The sequence below is a fragment of the Takifugu flavidus genome, chromosome 11, assembly GCF_003711565.1.
Source record: "Takifugu flavidus isolate HTHZ2018 chromosome 11, ASM371156v2, whole genome shotgun sequence".
Taxonomy (NCBI): Eukaryota; Metazoa; Chordata; class Actinopteri; order Tetraodontiformes; family Tetraodontidae; genus Takifugu; species Takifugu flavidus.
The window spans coordinates 13,636,608-13,654,372 of record NC_079530.1 but is presented as its reverse complement, the minus strand read 5'-3'; the positions used below and the strand labels follow the sequence as shown (position 1 = coordinate 13,654,372).

The window sequence follows — 17,765 nt, the reverse complement described above, 5'->3', positions numbered from 1 at the left end:
CGAGCCACTACGAGCCTTTAGATGCGTCTATCGGCTCCGACTGCGGGTTCTAAGAGCGCAAAAAATACGGGGGTTTCCAGGCTTAAAAACACTATAAACAACTGTTAATGTGAGCAATGTTAGCGCAGCTACAGTTCACGTTAAACAAGGTCATTACGTTTAAGTTGCTTATTAGAATTATGATGGGGATGGGAGGCGGGGGTTCAAGACGCCTTTTTAAAATAAAAAATAAAATAAAATAAAATCGCAACAACCCACCACGCTGTTGTAAAGAAGTTTGTAATAAGTCTAACTCAACTCTTCTGGCGGTAATTTGCTGGAGGGCATGTCATTCCTGAGCAGTTGTGACTCACACGGATGGTGTCTCAGCCCCGGGTCGTGGTTGTCGGGATGTTGGGCGGCCCAGAGGGGCGGAGAGCCGCGCATCTATTTCTCAGACTTCCACCGCCTCATGACACAGTACGTCCGGTACAGCAACATGACACATTCTGGATGTTTTTTACTAGTCTTCTTCATCTCGTGGGGTACGAGTTATTTTATTTGGATTTTTGAGTCCTCTGTTGGAATCTTATTTGTTTTGCCTTAATTATTTATTTTTTCCCTGACCTACTTGTAGGAGTAACTGCGGGCAGTGTGGAGCCTCTACCTCATGTGAAGAAGTACCAAACTGTAATACCTCAGAGACTGAAGGTTTCGTCTCACATCCACGATGCTGCTGCTGCTCATCAGGTGAGACACAAACTACAGCTTCGGTTAAAGAATATACTCATATATAACAATAGCTTGGACTGAAGTCGGATCTTCTCTCCGTGTCTCTGGACAGACGTTCCCTGATGTTCTGCGGTACTCTGTGACTTTTGCAGAACAAAACCACACTCTGCATCTGGAAAAGAACAAGTGAGAAAAGCCAACAATGGCTGCAGCTTCGCCCCTGGATTATCAGTGTGATTTTTATTTGTTTGACCCATTTTCAGGGATCTCGTTGGGGGGAGTTTTACTGTGACACACTTCACTGATGAGGGCACCCGAGTCTCAACGGCTCCAGATCTTTGGGTAAGTTGGTTGTTTGTTTTTAAAGAATACTTTTATGTCAAGAAACCTTTCTGTTATTAGGTGGTTGCGTAATTAAACACATCCAGCTCCTCTTGAAAATAAAGTTACCGTTTAAATTGAGTTTAATTACATTAAATCGCCGAATGAAATCGAAGGAGAGATAACGTAAAAATCTGTTGTACGCATTATTGTAACCTAAATCTGAAGTAACTATAATAACGATTAATCTGGGAGCAATTTTTGAGTACGGTCTATAACAAACGTAGATAGATTTGGATTATTTCCTACTGGCACGGCGTTTTCTTTGTTTTAGTTGAGTTCTAACACATGACAAGTTTTATCATTCAGCCAAGTCAATTGGGAACAATTAGTAGAAATAAGTTACTATTAGAGCAGCTTTACAGTAAAACCTCAAAGGTTCTACATTTATATTAAAATCTCCTCTGGGAAAACATCTGCCATTCGCTCTGGTTCATATTAATAGATAACAAATGATAAATTAAGGCCCGTCAAAAACCAAAGAAGAAAGGCACCACCACCTTTACCATTCACAGTTAAGGGCTGCGTGTTTGTATCGCAAGCTAAGAGGAAGTAACATACTTTAAGAGGAAAGACGACCAGTTTGTCATTTCCGCAACACGCAGCATCACATTCAGCTCAGACTGCAGTTATGCAAAATAATAATCCAGTCACAAAGAGTTGGAACGTCTCCTTGGGCTTTGTTCTCAGGACCACTGCTATTATCACGGACGTGTGGTTGGAGTGGACGACTCTTCTGCCAGCGTGGGACTCTGCTCAGGAATCAAGTGAGTCCTGCTTAATGTTCTTCGTCCCAGTCCAAGTCATTGATTTACCAAGCTGGATTGTCAAGATTAACGAAGATAATGCTAATTTGATGGTGGGTGTAACTTAAAATGGACCTCAGGTTGAGTTACGGGGCTGGTGGGCTGCAGACTGTAACGAATATAACTTGAGGAAGCAAAACGACGTGATCCATCAGCTAATGTTTGACGTCCACTGACAAAGTTCTCGTCTTCCACCTCAGGGGGTTTGTTCGGATCCAGGATCAGGTTTACCTTATTGAGCCCCTCGCTGACGCTGAAGCGGATGTCCAGGGCGCCAAACATAGCTCTGAAATGCCCAGCGACGGGGGACTTCACGCCGTCTACAACTACAAACACCTCAGGAGGAAGAGAAGCTCCTGTTCCCATGGAAACGGAACAACTTTCTACGACCATGGGGCTCGTCCATCTGCACTGTTCCAGCTCAGCAGTTTGGTAATAATAAGGGAACATTGATCCAGACAAACTTTTTAACCAACCTGTGAATCAAAGTTATTGGTTTTATTTTATAGCTGTTGACCTGGTCCAATTTTGTTTTATTCAGAAAAGCAGAGGTCAGACCAGAGAGCGTGCGGGGAAACCCAGGACAGTGGAGATGGTTGTGGTGGTCGACCACACAGAGGTCTGAAACGGAAGCTTCCTCACTTTCAAGTTATTGACCGAAGGCGTGTGTGACTGTTGTCATCTTTTCTATTGAAGTATAAGAAGTTCGGGAGCATAAAAAAGGTTCAGTCCCGAGTGCTTGAAGCAGCAAATCACGTTGACAAGGTGCGTTTGAGTCTCTGTAGTTGCTCAGCTGAAACGACTCTTTGTTGAATCAGACAGGCCCGTGTCATTTGGTGCAGAAATATTCCCTTCTTCCAACAGATCGTTTTCACGGTGTCTTCTCACTGGCAGAAAAAAACATTTTTCTCACCACTCGGTTCAGCCTCGTGCAGAAATCTGTGCTCATACTTTTTTTTCTCAGAAAAAAGACAGAAAAGTTCTCTCTGACTGCAAGATGATTTTTATGCCTCCTACATGAATGGCAGCGTCAGCTATGCTAACATGCTAACTGTCTGACAGCTGTATCGGCCTGTCGGCATCCGCGTCATGCTGGTGGGGCTGGATATCTGGTCAAACCGGGACCAGATCGATGTCAGCAGCAACTCCGAACTCACCCTCGGACGCTTCCTCAAATGGCGACAGTGGAAACTTCTGCCGGACATCAAACACGACAACGCGCAGTTCATCACGTAAGTTGCTCTGGAGGAGAAGTGACTTGTGAGTTGTCGTGTGAATGAGCTTCCTCGTCCCCTTTCAGAGGTGTGGATTTTGATGGATCTACCGTGGGCTTAGCCAACACCAACTCCATGTGCACGTCCAACTCTGGAGCTGTGAATGAGGTGAATATAGTTTTTTTTGTGGGAAATAACAAGCACATTTGTCTATTCTGGTTCTAATTATTTTGCCCACAGGACCACAACCCAAACCCCATCGGCGTGGCGTCCACGATCGCGCACGAGATGGGTCACAACCTGGGTTTATCCCACGACAAGGAAAACTGCGTCTGTGGCTCGCAGGCAACGAAAAGAGGCTGCATCATGTCTGAGAGTCTTGGGTGAGTTTGGTGGAGTTGGCACGTGCTGTTCCTAATCCTGGACGATGAGTAAGATCTTCCTCTTCCCTCTGGCAGGATCGTGTACCCGGAGCAGTTCAGCAGCTGCAGTCAGCAGCAGCTCAGCACGTTCTTAGAGGAGATCAACCCCGCCTGTCTGCTCGATACTCCCTCCACTAATCGCCTCTACGGAGGGCCGGTGTGTGGCAACGCTTTCCTGGAGGCCGGGGAGGAGTGTGACTGCGGCACCGTCGAGGTTTGAGCAACACCGCACCCGCTCGCACGCAAGGTCACGAATCCCTACAAGTAGACCCTGTGGTCTCCCTCTGTCTGCCTCGCAGGAGTGCACGAATCCCTGTTGCAACGCCACGACCTGCAAGCTCGCCGCGGGAGCCCGGTGCGCAGCGGGAGAGTGCTGCCACGACTGCCAAGTCAGTAACGCCGCCCGATAAACGTGTGAAATGGCACCGGTGTGCCCACGCGGCGAGACGCTGTCTGAGAGCGCCGTCTGGGTGCTTCCCGATCTCGACCATCTGTGTTTCTCATCCGCTCCGCAGCTAAAACCAACAGGCAGCGTTTGTCGAGAGAAGTCTGGAGACTGCGACCTGGAGGAGTTCTGCACGGGCTTTTCTGCCTCCTGTCCCACCGACGCCTTCACCCAGAACGGCCTGACCTGCAACCGTGGACGAGGATACTGCTACAATGGACAGTGTCCCTCGCGGCTGCAGCACTGCCGGAGACTGTGGGGACCTGGTAAAAGCCCAGCCAACGTCCTGTTAGCGTTGCCTGGACTCGGAGGGGTTGTGACTCTGGCAGCTGTCTGGTTTGTGTCCCTGTTTAGAGGCAGCAGTGGCAGCAGAAGCTTGTTACCTCCAACATGGAAGCTGCAGGAAGACCTTGTTCAGCCAGAGATGCTCCAGCCGGTAATTCATGAAAGCAAGTTTCAGGGGAGCTGTTATTAGTTTTAGGCTCATTGTGTTGCTTTTTGTCCTTTTTGGTGGCAGGGATCAGTCTTGTGGGAAGCTTTTCTGTTCTGGAGGCTGGCAGTTTCCAATCACTTCCAAGAAGTTTTTCTACACGTTAGGAAACGGAAATCTGTGCAACGAGGCGGTGATGAACTCCGACGACAACTTCCCTCAAGACATGGCCATGGTGCCCACTGGCACCAAGTGCGGCACTAACATGGTTAGTGCAGACGCTGTTAGCATTTAGCATCTGGAACCCCCCCCGTTGACCGGTTTCACGTTTCAGGTGTGCTACAATCAACGGTGTCAAGACATCAAAAGCATTAAAACATACGGGACAAACGACTGTGCGGGCAAATGCAGTAACCGCGGGGTAGGAAGCGTGTCTCACAGCATCGCATACAACCGTAACCACCCGGTGTGACCGAGCGTGATCTCTGGCAGGTGTGCAACCATGAGAACAAATGCCACTGTGACCCCGGCTGGGCTCCACCCTACTGTGACGTGCTGCTCTCGGAGCTGCCCGAAGGTATCGTCCGATTCTACGAAGCACAGACCTTATCTTCCTCAGTCATGACCTTCGATGTTCATGTTCTACACAATGTGGTTTGTCTGTCCCACCTCCTCCTCCCAGTTTTTTTACATAAAATTTTTTTTCCTGGAACCCCTAAACAATTGTGCTCTGTTTCATTAACACAGCCCAACAGTAGTTTGACAGATTCCCCCCCGGGGGCAAGGAACACGATATTCACATTTTGTTGCCTAACAAGCTAATAATGGCTGTCATGTGCTTATGCTCAATGTGTGTGTGTGTGTGTGTGTACAGAGACAGGCTCAATGGTGGTCATGGTGTCCCTGGTCACTTCACTTCTCTTGTTGGTCCTGGTGGTTGGAGGTTCGATATGCTGTATCAAAAAGACGCGACCTGTGAAAAGGTGCGAATCTGAGTCTGAGTCTTTACATCCGAGTCTTTATTTACGTCCTCTGGTGTCAGATATGCTGAGCCATGAGCTGCATTTTGCCCCTGCGTGTATTGCAGATGCCTTCGGTCTGCAGCCTCAGGACGATCCAACCCGTTGTTTCAGCCAGGCAGCGCACGAGGCAGCCCGAGCCTCGGCCCCACACACATCAGCCAGCCCATATTTGTGGAGTCTTCCGCTACCCGAGCCTGCAAACCTCTGTCTTCATCCAGGCCGACGACTGCAGCGCCGAAGCCCAGCAGACCAGCTCCAGAGGTCAGTTTGTCCTCTGGAATCTGTGGAAGTTGAATTTGGACCGAGAGAAAAGTGTCCCGTCGTTTCATTAAAACCTCAGTCTAAGTAGGATTATTGTCTCTTTTTTTTTTAAAATCCTTTGCAGCCACCCAAGAACTTTAAACCTGTAGCCCGGCCACGACAGTTTCAACAGGTAATCAGATTAACTGGCGTGTTTTATCTAAACTTCAGCATGTTTGGATCAACATGACAGAACTGACCAGGTTTGTGTTTGCGTAGATGGTGAGGTCATTCGCGCCGCCTCCGAACGCCATTGTTGAATTTGGAAATATTTGCAATTTTGAACTCTAAGAACAATGATGGGCTTTGATTGGTTGGTTTCCTAAAATCCAGGCTTGTATTTATCCTTGTCCTACCCAGGGGAAGCCTCTACCTCCATCCAGACCGTTGCCCCCACTTGCATCCAAACCGGTAAATAAGAGAGCGCACGTCTGGACCCCCACTTTTAACTGGTCTCCTGTATAACGTGAACATCTGCTCTCCAAGGTCACGAAGCCAAAGCTTCCAGTGCCTCCAGTGAAGCCCAAACCGTCTGCAGTCCCCTCCTCGCTGCCGCACACTCAGCTGGTATGTAACAAGACAGTAAACACAGTCAACAGGACTTTCCTAAATCTTCCAAATCCTGGCAACAGGAATCCGAACATTCCTGCTGTTGTTCAAGCCATTCGTTTATAACGACGTCTTTGGCGGCGTAACGAGCAGGAGGTGGCTCGGCGTTAGCGGGTTAGCGAGCGCTGACGCGCTTCTTGGCCACCTCTGAGACAGACAATATAAACTTGTGGAGAGGGAATACATGAGTTCATCCGTAGATTACTAAGAGGGATTGTTTTTCCAGCTTGCAGAGAGAGCTGCCCTGATGCCTCCGAACAGGCCCAGATGACACCAGGAATCATTCAGACTGGTGTAAACAGCCAGATCGTCTGGCAGAGGACAGCCACGTCGTCCCACCCAGGAGGACATTTAAATCCTCTCAGCAGACGGCTTTTTTTTTTTTTTTTTTTTTAAAGTGGAAACAAGATCCAAGAGAGGATCGGCAACATTGGGCGACAGCTTCCCTGTCAGCTGTCTGTGGAAGAGCACCAGCGTCTGTGTCTTGCTTGTGTAGCCCTTAATTCCGCGGAGCGACCCGGCGTCTGATCGACAAATGGCCGCGGGGCCATGATGCGATTTGTCTTTTTTAAACACTTTCTGCGAGGGACGCGCCTCCATCGAAGAGCTTTGAATATGCAAACTCTTTCTCAGGCATTTGCACTATCGATTCTGCGTCTGTTTTACTTACTTTTATCGTACCCTCACATTTTTTTTCGGTACTTTCTACGGTTTTAAAGAAATAATGCTCATGAGGGATTTTAAATGTTGCACCGATACGGGCACTTTATGGATTTTACCGACCACCTGAGTATACAATGATCATTCTCGGGTTTGAGTTTTGTTAGTTTTGACTCATCTAATCAGATTAAGTACATGCCGACGGTTTACTGTGTCTCAGCGGGTGTATTTTTAAGGGATTTATGTGGTTTGTTGGGATTTCTCTGCAGCCAAAATACTCACAGCCCAGCCATGATGGTAACTAGTTTGGCTTCTCCTTTCAATGAGGAATATTTAATAATGGCAACTTACTTTTTTAAAAGCATTCCTATATATTGGTTGTTTGCCTCCACAATCTGTTCTCAACAGTCCAAAATAATGGGAATTTAAGTGTAGTGCTACATTTGACAACTAAAAAACTAGTTTATTTTGTTTTAAAGGTTCAACAAATACTTGATTGCAATGAAATGTGAATGTGATCAAACCATAGAATAAAAAAAGGTTAGAAACTGATGGTGTGTTATTTGGTGCTTTTAACGATTGTTTCCTTTTTTTTATACCTCTGTTATATGATGCATTTGTTGGTTAGCAAAATAAAATGATCAACTGAGAGAAGGAACAGATGATTAAGTTTTGGTGATGTTCGGGATTACCATATAGATCCAGGAGTTACTATGGCAACCGAGAAATTAGATCAGCAAATATGATAATCAAAGGAGTTGAGGGACTTTGACCTTTGATCTTCTTCTTCTGTAAAAGTAGTTTAGCGGAGAAATTAGCTGCTTGTTATTAATCTATTTATTTTCTAATTTTACTGACAATAAACCGGGTTTAAGAATTAAACAGCAAGAAGAGAAAAATATAAGTAAATAATAATAAGACAAACAATAATAGCAGTTAAAAGCTACACGAGATGTTTACCAGAGTTAATTGGTCGCCTAGCAACGTGGTAAACAACCTGACGAGAGAGCCAACAAGCTAACATTAGCGCCGTTTAATACTTTTGGAATGGACCAAGAACTAACCGAAGAGGAGCTCCAGGACCTGTATGCGTGGCTAGATAAAATCCCGCTGTCCAGACCCAAAAGACACATTACGAGAGACTTCAGTGACGGAGGTAGAAAAACAAACCTTCTCGGTTGATTAGCGGAAGGAGCTAAACACGCACGCCTTTTCAGCTGACCACACGCTGACTCGTTTGGCTCCGAACCGCGCGTTCGTGCACTTTGCTGTGATCTAACCGCCTCTCTGTTGAACCCTGTTTAGTCCTGGCTGCAGAGGTCGTGAAGCATTTCCTCCCAAAGCTCGTTGACCTGCACAATTACACCCCTGCGAACTCCACTCAGCAAAAGCTCACCAACTGGGACGTCCTCAACAGGCGAGGCTTTGCTTTGTTTTTGGGAAGGATTTGGGAGAAGGACAGCCAGACCCAACCAGCCCTGCTGCTTTTTATGCAATCTGGATTCATAAAATATGTCAACATGTCTTCATAGCAAGCTCCCAAACGATAAAACATATCCCAAATCAAAATATAAGACATCATAACAAGATCAACATCACTCCGAAACACCCATCCTCCTCCTCAGCACACAGCCAGCTACAATTACAAAACACTCGTAGTGCTTATCACAACCGTGCATCGCCGGTTTGTCATTTTTAAACACCCAATACCTCAGGAAAACAATCTGTTAAACTGGAAACACAAGCTTATTGCGTTGGCTCGATTGTTTCTGCGTGTGGACAGGAAGGTGTTTTCCAAGCTGAGCCTTCACGTGCCCGAAAAGACGGTGAGGAAGATCGTCCTGAACACTGCGGGAGCCATCGAGCCGGCGCTGCACGTCCTCAAAGAGAAGCTCCAGAAGAAGTTGGAGCACGACGGAGATCACACCACCGTACGTCCACCCAGTCACCCACACGCTCACTCACCGTCCACTGAATCCTTCCTCCTCTCGTGAAATAACCACCATTTTAATCATTTTTTTTTAATCAAACAGGGTTTGGACTACTATGACACCAGGGAGCTGGAGAAACATGCAGGTAGGAGCATCGCGTCTGTTACTGCTGACGCCTCTTTCTTCAGAAGGGACTGTAGTGTGTCCTACTCCCACCGATGACCTGCTGACCTAACCGCACGCCCCAGAACTGGCCTAAAACCTCCCAGGATTGAGTCAGAATCCCAGTATTCAGTAATACTCATCACTATGCTATCATGAGCTTTCTGTTTTTGCTAAGATGCTTCCAGTGTGTTTAAGTCTTCCTGGTATTTTATTTAAATTGCTGTAAAAGGATATTTTTCGGAGATCTTATCCACTTCCTGCCGTCTCTTGGCAGCTGATAGCGGGGCTTTGATAACAGTTCCCAGAGACAGCAGAGAACACACAGACACACAAACAGGCCCGAGTTTAACCGAGACTGGTTAGAAAAAGCCAAGAGCTCCTGCAACATGTCTCCCTTTGGTTTCCTGCACCTCATATGTCCTCTACTCCTCAGAGAGCTGAGCCCAGACTTCACCTCTGCCCTGTCTGCTTTCCTCCTCTGTCTACACCCCTTTCACACTCACACACCCTGCTCAGGTCTTCACGTGCACTCCCCAACTCCCCCCACCCCCCCAAAAGGCCTAATCTCTCCTTCTATTGTGTTCTCCATCTGTTGTTTCAAGCCATCCGGTCTTTTCTTTCTTTTACACCTCCGTTATCATTCAGCTGTCTTCTCTCCCCCCCAGACATTACTCACACTGAAGAAAGATTTCTTGCTCAGTTGAGGGGAGGAGAGACGAAAAACAGGTATGACCAAAGGTTTTTTCGGTGTGTGTTGAGCAGCAGAGCTCTTCAGAGTGGCGAGTGTGTCTCTTTTTATCCAGTAACCTGCAGCGGGCGCAGTTTTACGCCGGCGTGGACCCCACTCTCCGGCAGATCCTGCAGGAAAAAGAAGAAACCGTGCTGGCTTTGCAGCAGACTGTGGAGGTGGGTGTGCGCACACACACACACACACACACACACACACGCGCACAGAAATCCGGGAATTGGTCATAAAGCTGACTGTTCTGTTTTGATGCTCTGTAGGGAAGCCATGTCATACACTTATACCGCCTGTAACGTTGCAGATGTGCGAAGGGAGTGTGTGTGATTTAAGAGAGTGTGTATCCGTGTGTGTGTGTTCATTACACTTCCTACAAATCCGTGTGTTTGAGAGTTAAGTTTAACGGTTGAGGTGAGTTAGGGTTCGTGGACTAGTTGGGATGGTTAGGGTAAGGAGTTGGGTAATTCATTAAGTCGATGAAAGTCCTTAAAAAACAGACGTACCAGGATGTGTGTGTGTGTGTGTGCGCGCGCGTGTGTGTGTGGCTGTGTCAGCAGCGGCCGGTGAGTCAGTATCTGCTCAGCGGATACATTTTTCTTCTCCCTCGACCACATCTGCATGTGAAGGAAGGAGCAGAATAAACACCCCGGTGCGGCGTTTCTGTACAGCTTTTACGAGGTCATCGCTCACATTGTTCCCATGCTTGCACACGTCTGTCCATGTGCAGATCCTGCAGATGAAAGTGAACAGGTTGGAGCATCTGGTTCACTTGAAGGACATGCGCATTCAAGACCTGACGCAACATCTGGAGACATACAAGACAAAAGGCAAGGCCTGATGATGCAGGGGCCAGTGTCTCCTTGTCCCCAAAACAACGTGTCTTGTCAGATCTTACCCCACCACAGAAGAAGAAACCCGTGGGTGAAGCCCAGGCCAGTGTGATTTATGCTAAAGTAGCACAGGTTTCCTCGTGAGAGTTTGAACCAAAGTGTGTCATAACATTGTTATAGTGAGTTAAGTCGCTCATCTGTGCAACATGTGCCTGCGATAGTAGCATGATTTATTTGCAGTCATGCCTTTTGTCTTATTTCCCCCAATGTCAACTGATTCCTATGAATAAGGATGAAATCAAGTTTCAAGATTCAAGAGTACGTTATCTTGAAATGCCACATCCTTTCAAGTCACGCATTAGATCATTTCCCCTTTTAAAAGTGTGAAGACAGTAGTCATTTTCTGCTGTAGTGATGCTGACAGATTACCAAATAAAGTATGCTTGGGGAGGTTAGAAGGGTTTTTTTTCTGCAGAAATAGAACGGAAGTCGGACAAAAATGCTGTGGAAAATAGCAAAGAAATGGTCTTTGCACACACATGTGGGTTGGGAGAGCTGTGAGTTATCGAGAGAATCGAACAGACATTGATGACGGAGCGTGCCGTCATGGCTGATTCATAATTAGCTTCACACTGCTGGATCTACAGAGGACTCTCTGACATCAGGGACCACACCTTTGGATCTCTGGGAGAGCTCCTGCAGATTTACGGGAGGAAACAAAGGGGAAGGAACAAACAAGTGCTGAGTCATCCAGGAAGAAGCAAAAGTGACTTCGACCACTTCCTGAGTGGGTGGAGTTTTCCCCTCCATCAGAAAGTCCAAAAAAGAAAAAAGCAAATAGACAAAATAAGCAAGTTTATTTGCACAGGCAGACATTATTTATTATTATGTTTGTCTCGTGGAAAGACTCTGGTGCTGACCTAAGCGCACTCCCTCTGGGGCAAAACATGGGCGATTTGTCTCAGAGGGGGAGGACAGAGGTCTGAGTGAGGATGAGAGGGGGAGATGATCCTTCATCCGGTGATACAGGCCGTGTCTCACACTGCAAAAGCCTTTGTGAGCAGCTGACGGGCCGCGTTCAGGGGCAGGAGCTGCGGTCAATCTTGAGGATGTTTAAACAACTTCTCAACAACTGCCTCTCTTGTTTTTCTAATGAAACACATTATGTGGGTCACAACAGAGGCGGCTGTGTTGCTGCAGTCACCCAAAAGTCTAAACAAGGAACTAGCTAACAAGTTCTAAGCCCTTTATTCAAAATTGTGTACATTTGGACTTAAAAGTGCCTCAAAGCTGAGCTTGTTGTCCTTTTAAATTGCATTTGTGACAAACAGGCATTGCACAGTCCGGCTTTAATAAGCCCCCCGCATTTGCAGTTTATTGACAGCTTTACATCATGTCACATGATCCTAAGCAAACCTGTAATGAGCCATTAATTCATTAAGGATCAAAATTCTCTGTATAGATTTGGCATGGGTTTACAATTGGGCTGGAGCGCCCCCTGTTGGCACCTCGACACACTGCATGTATTTATCCCAACAAAAAAGCCATTTAAACCAGTATGTCCTCTTGCCACTATTTAAAGCAGAAAATGCTTTAAAAAAATACCCATGTCAACACAGGAAGAGACAGAAATACCAAAATAGGTTTTATTCTACATCAGATTGTTGTCAAAACTTGAAAACATTTTTTTTTTTTTTTTGCATAAACCATTTCAAATAAGAAGATAATGCACCGATTTCACAGATTGTACAAAAAATGTTCACATCTGATCCATTGCCCTACTTTGCCGTCTTTATTTAAACCCGCCACCAAACCAAATTCTTGAGACGGCCATTCAGAGGTCAAGTAAACATCGCATTTCCTAAACACTGCCAGTGACCGCCGCTAGCTCCGTCCATCACAGCGAGTCTATGAGGCAGCACGGTCCAGTCTGACCGTGCAAAAGTCTCACAGTTCCGCTCAGAAGGAGCTTTGTTTAGATGCACCGGGCGTTTATCTCGAGGGTGACCCACTATTAAGGCTCAAAAGTCTGTAAAACCCAAACGCTTAAGAAACCAAACACCAAACCCCATCACGAACACGAGCATTAGCCGTGGCTTGGAGGAAAAACGTTCCCGATCCGCCGACGGGCTTCGAACTTTCAGACGCTGACATAAAGAAAACAAGTGTCATTCAATGCATCAATGACAAAAATCAGCTAAATTTCCTTGGAAGTAGTAAACGTTTTTCAAAGCTGTGCAGTCATCATTGTAATAAAAATTGAAGCGCTATCAGTTGACAAGCAGGTATCACCAATCATCAGAGTCATTAAAATACAAATGCATAGAAATATATAGGAATCAAAGACACTGAACACAAACGGTTTCCTACACCAACACTAGTATCCAAATCCTTTATTATTAATAATTGCCTTTACCTTTTGGAACTTGCATTAGTGTTTAAAGGACAACTAACTCAGTTTCCAATAAAAAAATGTCCCCTTGAATGCTTCACAGTAGAGAAATTATTATCTATAATCTGAAGTCTGCATATTTTTATCCAATTTGAAACGAGCACTGGCAGAACTGTGCTGAAACTATGACAGTATGGAACCAGTACACACAAACCCACAACCAGACTGATGACTGAATAAACAAGTGATTTAGTGAGAGGATGGCACAGAGATGATCAACCTGGATTACAAGCTCACCAGTTTAATTAGTGTCACCTAACAATATTCCAGTTCATGGAAACCAGAATGTTTTGGAAGTTCTATTAGTTCTGCTCATAAGTCATTCCTGTCGCATACAAAAAGGATACAGCAAAGTTTAACACCACACTGCTTGCAAGCACTTGTAAATTAGGGCGACTCCTTGCTGCCGCTTCCCAGCCATTGGCATTACTGCATTTTTATTTTAGTTATGGCATCGCACTGGTAAAATCTGGAAGGTTAATTAAGCGTTCCCCTGACTTTCCCGGCTTAAACGTCTGCTTGCTTTCCCACTTCCTCGACCACCTAAATTTAAGACTGAAGAGTGTTGTTCCTCCCTCTAGCTGCAAAGCTACCACGCTCGTCCTCTTCATTCGAGTATTCTTCCACCTCACAAAGACAAATCAACAGGCTCTTCTTGCAGAGGCACAGCCGTGGACTTACTGGCCCTGGGTCCTGACTTTCAATGACTCTGAATGAAGATTTGGCAAATTACGTAACTTGGAGTGGTCACTGCCGCCCTCTACAAACATGTTTGGGATGTCTTGGCCAAAGTAGATCTTGCTGTTAGCTGCAATGGCCTGGAATTTCATCAGCTCCAGGTACTCCGGGGTTAACTTCAGCTGTCAGGACAGAAAAGGACATTTAGTTTGAGAACTCGGGTGTCGTTTATTACTTAAAAAAAAAAAAAAAAGCCTCCCCTAAACCACATTTGAGGTCTAAAACTAAAACAAATAGGGAAAAGAAAAGGGGCAGAACCCACGAATGTGATGTGACTTAAAGGAAGCAGCATCTGCAGGAGTCACGTGACGCGCTGCTGCTGTTGATGCTATTAACTCTGCCAGTCCAAGGCACTGGCAGTAATTTAAGATGGAAACCCTTTTTGGCTTAAATAATGTGACACAAACATGTACATGTAGCTAGTCTGGGGCTGGCTCGCTGCTATATAGACATGCTTACAATTGTCCTGACAGGCGTTTGGATTTCGACAGCGTTTTGTTTTTACCGTGTTTGCTTCAGATAATCGGGCAGCCGTGTAATATTCTGCATCAGCCCTCGCTTTCTCCCTCGCTAAAAAGGCAGCATCTGGGGAAAAAAGACAATTATTGTGGACGATTTAGCAATTTCAACGGCGGAAAATGGGACAGGGGATCTAACCTTCTATTTCAGAGATCCTTTTTTCGGTCTCTTTCTCCATCACCTTCTGCTGGAACTGGATCTCGGCCACCTGGGCCACCTTTTGAGCCTCTGTCAGAAGCATCGGTTTGAACAGCAGGAGGAAGATCATTATGCTGAACAAATGTGTTGCAGAGCAATAAAGCAGATTTACCGATGATGGCACGCTTCCTTTCAGTTTCTGCTTCCTTTTCCACGATTCTCTGGGTCTGAGTCGTGATCAGCAGACGAGTCTTCTCTGCTTCCCTGTATGCAGGACACAAAAGGTCTGACACAGTCTCTCCCCTTTCCCCTTGTTCTCACCTTATCTCTCATTTACAGGAGAAATGCCATAAAAAAAAGTATATTTTCACACTTACATGAGTTCAAAGTTCCTCCTGATAGACTCGGGGATCTTTGGCTTTGTGACACGAACCGCCTTTATCAGAGGGTTGACGCCACAGAAAGTTAAAAAGAAAAAATGCAAATAAGCTTTAGAGATGCTCCGTCTCAAGTTGACCGGTCAGAAATGTGACGGCGTTTGTGACTATAGTGAAATGCAAAACACCGCTCCGGTCACATGGTGGCGCCCAACGATAACTGTGGTTAGATACCTGTATGGTGAGTCCAGGGGCCATTACATTCAGCTCCTTCTGCAGTGAAATTTTCAGGTTCTCATCTATGATGTCTGCACGTAGAGAGAGAACAGCTGTGAGGCAACATCCACTCCCACAGCGTTTCGTTTTAGACCCAGAGCTGCAGCTATTGTTTGAACTTGTAATCAATAAATCGGATAAACAAGAGCCGAGGAGCAAAGGGAGTCGCAATTGGAGCTCGAATACAAATAATTTGAGATCTGGTTTCTGGGATTAAACCTGAAATATTGTAAAATCAACTAAAAATCCTTATGGAAAAGCTCCCTCACTTGTTTTTGGTGAAAGAAAAGGGCTGGGTATAAATACTGATGCAACAATGCAACTGACAAAGCAACAAACCTGCTTCCTGTCTGGCTCTTACAGCCAAAACGATCATTTCTGTCCAGCTTTAATACAACACCAACTGCAAATATGTACTCACCAAACAGCTCGATGTAGACCTCCTGCAGCGTGTGCACGCTGCAGAACTGATTCAGTTCATGGTGAATCTTGTTGAAAATAAGGGTCTTATCATAATCAGCAGTGTAGTTCCTGACTATTTCCACCACTGCAACAAAAAGAGCCGTTATAGTTCCTCCTCAGAGGCACGATCACTCAATAAGCCGAATAACAAAGTTGTCTACCTGCTGAGGGGACTAGCATGTTAACAACCTCTATCCTGTCAAAATAAATCATCACACCGCCACTGAAATGAAGAACAAAAGCTGTTAAACATTGATTTTAAGGACAAATGCTTTTTTTTGTTTATACTACCCTGGTAAGACCACTGACCTGGTTCCACAAGGCACATTCTTGATCTCATCCGTTTGGAGCGTCGTCTGAAACGGCAGAAAATGTCTAATTGTGCTAAAATTTTGATGATGTAATTTCCACAAATTGTATGCTATTCTCAACCTTTTGCTTGATTATTTACCGTCTGTTGGGATATTATTTTCCAAGAAATTCAGTCGCTCATTAAAGAGAACATTAAGTCAATGTCTAATAAAACCAGCGATTATTGTTTGAACAAAACCTCATGGTGGTTTTCTTCAAAACTAAAAAGGACAATGTTTGATGCCACAAAGGTAAATTTACCTGCACTGATCTGTAGGTGGTAATAAAAGGCAGCATGATGTGATATCCAGGACCATTGGGACTCGTCAACAACGCCCCGCCCCTGAAACACATAAATGACCAATCAGTGTCTGAGAAAAGACAGAGAAAATGTATCAAGGTGGTGTAATTATGAAATAGATGTTTAAAGAATGTAGTTTTGATTTTAACTGATAGTCCCAGAAAGTTCTATTCCTGTTGTCTGTGGAGGTCAGTGACGTTTGAAACAAGTAATCAAGTTACTGACTGTTGAGTCTGACATGTGTTCTATGGAACTGGTGACCAGTTTAACTAAAAAGCTGTGTTACGGGTTGTTTCCATAGAACAAACCAGTAGAGCAATGGCCAACCCAAATTTATGGCACTGTTGGAATGAGACTAAGCAATCAATTAAACTTAAAGACTTAAGCGTCAACATAGCTGAAGGTATTACGCCTCTGCACAGATCAGTATACATTAATCTTGACGGTTCATTTTCCAATTCGGAGTGTAAAAGTAAACGTAGGAGCCATGAGCAGTTGTGCTTGTCCGTGTTGTACCTGTAGTACACAGCAAGGTGTCCTTCTTCTATCTTGTGGATGGAGGAGTGCAACATGATGGCAATCACCCCCGATATCGCAGCAAATACGGTCCATATTTGTGGCATAGTCATCCTTAAGAGTAGTCACCTATAGGCAGAGACACAAATATAATTAGGTAATAACACAAAATAAGAGATGCCTCAGTATTGAAGATAAGGAGAATATAAACCTTCACTGCTGCTAGTTATGTTTTAACAAACAGAACGATCAAATGATTCCTTATGCATGTCAAGCTATACAAAAGCAAAAACTATCGTCTTGGGGGGGGCTCTTGTGAAACTAAATAAATCATTGACGGCAAATTTGAATTTGGAGCTTAATACTAAGTGTACTGGGGCATGACAGCATGTTACACCCCTAAAGTGATTAAAAGTAGCTGCAGGATACACATGGCCACTATAATGTCAATGCACAGAACATTACAGTCGGCTGCATTCTGACACAGTTGCTGCACAATTTACTACAGAGGGCTAGCGCTAACCTGCACGGCTAGCTTGCACAATTACTTCCATTTCACAAGTAACAAGTAACTCGAAAGTAAGCACAATGAGACGTATAGACTCATAAGTGCAACGTCTTTTCCTCACAGCAATCGCACCAAAGATCTAAGATAACTCACTGGACCTACTGGAAAGGCTGTCACACCAGCGCCCCGCTAGCTTGCCTGATAGCAAGCTACACGGCATTCATTAATGGGTGGATTCGGAAATCAGCCGCTGGTTCCCGAAGCTGAATCTTATTGGCCTCGGTAGCTGGCGGCGTCAACGAAACCGACTTGAGTGATTTAAAGCTGCGTCAAAACTGCAAAATTGGTGGCTTGTTAAGGATGAGTAGTAGCATTACCTCGCTCCCGTAGTCAGCTTCTGGTATGACCGTTCAATGACCCCTCCCCCTCCTCCGCTCACGCCTTTCCTCAAGCTGCCTT

The 17,765-nt window shown here is 45.4% G+C and overlaps 3 protein-coding genes across 6 annotated transcripts; 2 read left to right on the top strand and 1 right to left on the bottom strand.

Moving 5' to 3' along the window:
• The first annotated feature begins 322 nt into the window (after positions 1-322).
• On the top strand, positions 323-7,552 carry adam8a (ADAM metallopeptidase domain 8a). 2 transcript variants are annotated; one of them, XM_057047260.1, is made up of 24 exons: positions 323-524; positions 617-729; positions 824-897; positions 975-1,053; positions 1,783-1,859; positions 2,099-2,330; positions 2,440-2,517; positions 2,595-2,663; positions 2,961-3,130; positions 3,199-3,280; positions 3,353-3,495; positions 3,571-3,748; positions 3,834-3,923; positions 4,050-4,245; positions 4,334-4,415; positions 4,497-4,677; positions 4,744-4,830; positions 4,902-4,986; positions 5,284-5,392; positions 5,497-5,692; positions 5,817-5,864; positions 6,092-6,142; positions 6,218-6,298; positions 6,567-7,552. In XM_057047260.1, exons 1-24 carry the CDS (start codon positions 326-328, stop codon positions 6,609-6,611), a joined length of 2,745 nt encoding a protein of 914 aa, XP_056903240.1. In that variant the 5' UTR covers positions 323-325; the 3' UTR covers positions 6,612-7,552. The 2 variants fall into 2 exon arrangements, with proteins under 2 accessions (XP_056903240.1, XP_056903241.1); XM_057047261.1 differs by lacking the exons at positions 6,092-6,142; positions 6,218-6,298; positions 6,567-7,552 and adding an exon at positions 5,951-6,037.
• Positions 7,553-7,946: 394 nt separating this feature from the next.
• On the top strand, positions 7,947-11,126 carry spef1 (sperm flagellar 1). Its single transcript, XM_057047398.1, has 7 exons — positions 7,947-8,156; positions 8,306-8,417; positions 8,784-8,931; positions 9,034-9,076; positions 9,762-9,822; positions 9,900-10,002; positions 10,566-11,126. Exons 1-7 carry the CDS (start codon positions 8,048-8,050, stop codon positions 10,674-10,676), a joined length of 687 nt encoding a protein of 228 aa, XP_056903378.1. The 5' UTR covers positions 7,947-8,047; the 3' UTR covers positions 10,677-11,126.
• A 1,174-nt stretch (positions 11,127-12,300) lies between these two features.
• On the bottom strand, positions 12,301-17,758 carry erlin1 (ER lipid raft associated 1). Of its 3 annotated transcripts, none has more exons than XM_057047363.1 (12): positions 17,684-17,758; positions 16,799-16,927; positions 16,243-16,324; positions 15,940-15,986; positions 15,792-15,853; positions 15,590-15,715; positions 15,127-15,200; positions 14,893-14,951; positions 14,688-14,779; positions 14,516-14,605; positions 14,364-14,443; positions 12,301-13,980 (listed from the first exon to the last, which is right to left on the bottom strand). In XM_057047363.1, the coding sequence occupies exons 2-12, from the start codon at positions 16,909-16,911 to the stop codon at positions 13,798-13,800; spliced, it is 1,008 nt and encodes a 335-aa protein (XP_056903343.1). In that variant the 5' UTR covers positions 16,912-16,927; positions 17,684-17,758; the 3' UTR covers positions 12,301-13,797. The 3 variants fall into 3 exon arrangements, with proteins under 3 accessions (XP_056903343.1, XP_056903344.1, XP_056903345.1); XM_057047364.1 differs by having other exon boundaries at positions 17,469-17,691; XM_057047365.1 differs by lacking the exon at positions 17,684-17,758 and adding an exon at positions 17,460-17,677.
• Positions 17,759-17,765: the final 7 nt, after the last annotated feature.